At 47.1% G+C, this 6,000-nt stretch overlaps 1 protein-coding gene across 1 annotated transcript; it reads left to right on the forward strand.

Moving 5' to 3' along the window:
• Positions 1-3,887: 3,887 nt before the first annotated feature.
• Positions 3,888-6,000, forward strand: DFJ58DRAFT_472675 (uncharacterized protein). Its single transcript, XM_041380550.1, has 2 exons — positions 3,888-3,981; positions 4,034-6,000. The coding sequence occupies exons 1-2, from the start codon at positions 3,972-3,974 to the stop codon at positions 5,596-5,598; spliced, it is 1,575 nt and encodes a 524-aa protein (XP_041242061.1). The 5' UTR covers positions 3,888-3,971; the 3' UTR covers positions 5,599-6,000.

Raw genomic sequence — 6,000 nt, forward strand, 5'->3', positions numbered from 1 at the left:
CTCACACTGTGTACTATTGTGGACCTGTGTTAGAGTTGTGACATAACGTGGTCTCCTGCCAGATCTTCGGGGCCGGTCGATCCTTATAAAGGCATGACACATGGCACAGTGATGGTATGCCGCATACAGGTTGAGACCCAAGGAAGTCCAACACGTTGTGTACTTTCGGGGTTCCAATGGATAGGTTCTTCCTAAAATGCATACCCATAACCACGAAAAATATAAGTTATTCAACATATAAAAGCAAAGTTCCTACTAACCCTCCGGATTTATTTGATCACATTGCATCCTCACACACAATGCGTTTCTCCGAGTCCTTTGCAACTGTCCTCGCCTTCGTTGCTGCTTTAGCATCATCAATATCTGCCATGCCCACTGATACTAGCATTGGGTACTGTCCCGTGTTTTGCCACAAGTCTAGTGAATGTAAAACCTGCGTTAACTACAAATGCGTGAGTTTCAGTGGTTTGTGTCTTGGATTTAACCACATGACTCACCGGCATGGAAGACCTTTATCGTATGCACGACATGACTATTGTTAGAATTTGGACTACTGCACGAAGGGAGATGGGTTTTGTCGAACGAGCAGTTCAAGGTTGACTGCAATTCGTGGGAAAGCTGGTGTCACTTGTGAAGTTCGTTCACTTCAACATTTAATGGTTCTAACTTCTCTGGTCCTACCATATTAATATAGACTATGCGGCAGCGCTCAGGCTAGTGCTGTTAACAGAGCTCTGGAGTTTTGCCAACTGGTCTGGCAAAACTGGTTGTGCCTGGCCCACGGCAGAACTCAGGTGCAAAGGGGGTGGCAGAACGTGGAGGGCATTCAAGACTCGCAGAGATATAATTTAGGCTCTGTATGATGACACAGATGGGTTGAATTCGATAGAGCCCAAAAACCCACTGTTGACTAGGACTCCCTAAGGTAAGTCTATTGGCGGCCAAACAGACAGCATTTCCTGGTGGAAAATCTATCCAATCAATTCCAAAATTCACCCACTCAAGGTCTTTGCTGTGATGATCCTCTCAATAAGTTATCAGGCATGCAGGCGAAGTAGAGCGCACATTCTCTGATCTCGGTACAACACAATCTGCGCAAGGGTGTCATCTCTCAGTCGACACATTCAAAACACTTGGAAAAAAACGTTCAAACCTTCGACACCACAACGTATGCGTCGTTTCGGCTACATTGGGTACGTCGAGTGTCACTAATATGGCAGTTATGGAGTGCATATAGTATTCGTGACAAGACCGACTAGTTTTTTCTCGATGCTACGTCATGCCAGCAAGGAGCATGCAGGTCAAGACTCAAAGAAGTTCAAAACTCGCTCACATCATATACTTTAGGGGTTCCGATGGATCAAACGATAGATAGGCTCATTCCAAAATACATACCCATAACCACGAATAACACTATAATAGCAGGGTGTCTTCCCACTAACTTTCAGATTTATTTGAACCCATATCATATCTTCACTCATAATGCGTTTTTCTTTTGCAATCGTCCTCGCCGCCGTTGCTGTTTTAGCATCATTAATCTCTGCCATGCCCGTTGAAGCGGACGGCGAGAGATGTCCATTCTTTTGCATTACGAATAAACAGTGCAAAAAATCCTGCCAGCAAACCGAATGCGTGCGTTTCAGTGGATTGTGTCTTGGATTTGACGACGCAACTCACCGGCATTGAAGTACTTATTTTATCATGTTCGACATGGTGTTATAGTCACGGTCCGATGCAAAGTTCAAATGGAATTCCTGGTGGATATTATGCTAGAAAAAGTCGGGAGCAGAAAGTCGAGACCCGAGACTCGTATTTAGATCTATAGCTTGGAAGTTGTAGTTCATCACGGTACCGGTGGAATAGGACCAAGATGTCACTGCATCGCCTACATTGGGTACATCGAGTAAAAGATGTAGGCGGGTGTCACTAATATGGTAGCTATGGAGCGCATATATTTCCGATCAGGCCGACTACCGATGCTTGGTTTTTCCCTAATGGACTAAGTCATATCAGCAAAGAGCATACAGGCTGAACGTTGAGACTCAAAAAAGTTCAAAATTCCATACTTCACTGGTTCCGATGGAGGATAGGTTCCTCCTAAAATGGATAGCCATAATCACCAAGTCCAACATATAAAAGTAAGGTGTCTTCCTACTAGCCCTTCAGATTTATTTGATCCCACATCACGTCCTCACTCGCAATGCGTTTCTCCTCTGCAGTTATCCTCGTCGTTGTTGTGGCTTTAGCATCATCAATCTCTGCCATGCCGCTCATTGACGAGCCCGACCAATGTGGGGCTTGTACTAGAAATTATCAATGCAACGGCTGCGGTCGCGAAACATGCGTGAGTTTCAGTGATTTGTGTCTTGGATTTAACGAGATGACTTACCGGCATGGAAGTACTTCAATCATTGCATTTGATATGGTATGGCCCGATGCAACGTTCAAACGGAGTTCCTGACGTCCGTCATGCCAGAAAGAGTCGAGAGCAGAAAAGTCGAGACAGCGTGGAAGTTGTAGTTCATCGTGGTAGCGGAAGTTGTCACTGCAGCATCAGATGAAGGAGCGGTCATGGTGTTCTACGACATTCAACTTGACTTGGAATTGATCGTTGATGTCATGACAACTCGGAGTGACTCACAAAGGTTCGGTTATGACTCAACCAAGGTCTCGGACTCTAGTTTTGATGTCCAATTACACGTAGTGGACGAGTACTGGACAGGATTTTCTCGACAAACGTACAAGCGAATGGACTTGTTGCTTATATGGCCCGGCCCGGGACATGGACGGACCATATATATCCACTAGCTTCAATTTTAAGAGGATAAGGTAAACATGCCGAAATTCAACTCGGTTCACTGAGCAGAGAAATGAAAACTTTATCATTGCTGTGACGCGGCAGTCATACCTGTGAGTTTTGTTCTGATAACAAGTCGCACGGCACAGGCACGAACAAACAAACCATTCAAACCGGAACGACGTCGCAGTGAGAAGACAAGTTTCATTAGACCGAGCCGACGTAAACTACTCGAAACAAACCTTAGTGTCGACAACTTACGTTGTGGAAATATTACTCCATATTATCACAGATTGATATTTTGTTTCTGATAACAAGTGCATCAGCGCACGATCCAGGCGCCAACAAAAACTCACGGAAATATTCAAGTATCTGGTATGATGTTTGAGAAGGCAAGCTGATTTACTCGAAGCGTTCTACAACTACATAGAACGTCAACAATTTTGCCAAATCATTAGCGGCTTACGTCGTGGTAGAAAATAGAAATATGGAGAAGCCGATAGCACTGAGGCCAATAGATCGGAGTCGTTCAGACACCGCGATGTGCGCCTCGAAGGATGAAACACACACATCTCGAGACGTGCAACGCGGTGAGAAGCGGGGGTGTGTGGAACCAGGAATGGAAAATTTGAGGACAATAACACTGTGATGAAAGATGAGGGTGATAAAGCGTGGTTTACGATGTTCGGTTTATGCGCTGGCGGCTGGATAGAAGTTCATAATAAGGTCGTTTCGAAGATATAGTCACGACGATAATAATGAAATTAATGATCGCGACGAGACTGAGCCGATGAAGAACGTACGATAGGTAGGCAGCGATAGAGGAGTGATTCGATTGGGGTGGAAGTACTCGTGCTTGCAGTAAAGGTATGTGAGAGAGGAAGTGTTAAGTTGATTTGCAGGCTGCGGTGAAAACCGTTCATGCCAACAAAGGACCCGCAGCTGAGCGCTGAGCCTGGGAGTGAGGAAACAATGAGTGCAAACGAAGATCAACAATAAAAAATTTAAAGTCAGCGAATTACGAAATAGGCAAGTGTTGTTGTACATACGAAAAGAGTACAATGGTTAGAACGACAAAAGACTGAAGTATGTTATTGTTTCTATTCGAGAGCTTGAATGGATATATACTAGACCTCACTGCGAATTTTCATCCGCACTTCAGTTCACATACAACATGAATACACGTGAGTTATGACTCTATAACTTTGAGGACCAAGTAACCTAACCTCGTTATAGTTTTCGCTCGTGCATCATTGAAGCGCAGCTCTCGTACTCGCACCAGAAAGAACTCAATATCAGACGCTGGCTGTCCACCATCCTGCTCAAATTCAACAGTTCTCCAAATAATACCAGAGTGCTCAGAAAATGACTCCCCACGCGTCACTCTCTCTGCATTCACATTCTCCATCGACGATGCCTTACTCATGCTCAATGACGCACCTCGTTCACCCGCTCTCTCTGCATCCTCTTCCACAGATGACGGCAACTCCGAAATGCTCGCTACCCCAGGTGCATCAGACGACGACGACTTTGCCGACCTACCTCTCCCAACTCCCCGTCTGAGACCAAAGCGCATCAGCATTCGTCCGCTCTGCATAACCAAGACCCATTCTGTCGTTGAGGACGTCTCAGAGACCATCGATGCTCATGAAGAGGAAGACGAGTACGATTTCTACACACGCCAATTCGAGGACTTCATCTCCATATACTCGCCCTCTTCTAACCCCATCTCTGCACCAGCACCTGCACGCCCAGACTCTATCATCCTCTCACCAGAAGTAGCACCCCAGTTGCCTGTCGAGGTACCTAAACCACGCGGACGCAGCCGTTTCTCAAAAGCTCTCCCACTCCTTCCTCTCCCTACCCCGCCCCCAACAACTCTCCCACCCGTTCCACAGCTCCCAGCCTCGGTATCGACCATCCGAAGAAAACGCGTCATCCCACCCTTGCCCATGTACCCACCTCCCCCACCTCCAATCGAAAGCCGTCCCCCTCCTCGTATGGCTGTCCCCTCTGACATCGAAGACGATATCTTGTTCGAGGAAGAGAACCAAGAGCCCACTCGTCCACTCGTCATAGAACAGGTATGGTTCGACGACGAGGAAGATTCCATCTATTCCCAGCCTTCCTTCGTACCAGGCCAAAACATCCACCCCATCTCACCAGCAGTCCCCGAAACATCCATGAACGAGGTGTACCTCCCCCGCGCAAGCACCGACTCTGATGCCCCACGCTCGTCTCTCGATTCTTTTTCAAGCAGCCAGTCCCACTCCTCTTTTTCATCTTCAAGCTCGTTTGAAGAAAGGAGCCCCATCTCGCCATTCTCCTTCCCTCCCACTCCAAGATCTGAGACCCACCAACTCCGCAGTCGATGGAGCTGCTCCACGATATCCTCACTGGCTGCTGAACCTCCACGTACGATTCTAAGTCCGTTGCGTGGGGTGTTTGTGTCGAAATCGAAATTGAAGTCGGGATCAGGATCAAGGCGGGCACCTCTTCTGCTTCCGATCATGTCTTCGCCTCCCCGTTCTCGCGCATCACCCAGTTCATCGCCGCTACAAACGCTAACCAACACCCAAACCCAAACGCGTACGCAGAGTCCATACACAATGCCTCTAACGCGAATGGTATTCCCCGCAACGCCCTCTCCACCCAGTACACCCACCCCCAGACACATCCGCCGCCAAAACTCGCGCTCATCGACGTCTTCTGGATCGTCTGAAAGCGGGAGCTGTGAGAGCAGCGGTGGTGCGGGGTTGAGGAGGAAGCCGATTCCTGTTGAGATGTTTTTAAGGGCTTGAGGTATGGGGTGGATTCCATTTTCGTGGTTGTTTTCTTCGGCGTTTTGTTCTTTGTCGTTTTTGCTTTTGCTTTTGTTCAATGTTTTCGATGTCTCTTTGCTCTCGTTTATGACGATGACGACGATTCGTAATTATTGTATTCATCATCATCACTCGCAGCTCGCTTGTTCACGCATATTGTTATTCATACTGTACCTGGACCCTCTGTCACTTTGCATCTAGTCTTTCGTTGATTTCTGTTGCATGTCTTTCCAGTCTGAGTCTCTTACACGTTTCCTCCATCTCTGACACGTCTTCCCGTTCGTCACGTTTCTACACACATTCTGTCTCTGTCTCCATAGCATAGTCTCCTTGTAGCCTAGTTCATACTACGATGAAATTTATCCGATGTTTCGATGTTTC

The sequence above is a fragment of the Suillus subalutaceus genome (assembly GCF_016647625.1).
Source record: "Suillus subalutaceus strain FC151 chromosome Unknown DFJ58scaffold_80, whole genome shotgun sequence".
Lineage (NCBI taxonomy): Eukaryota > Fungi > Basidiomycota > Agaricomycetes > Boletales > Suillaceae > Suillus > Suillus subalutaceus.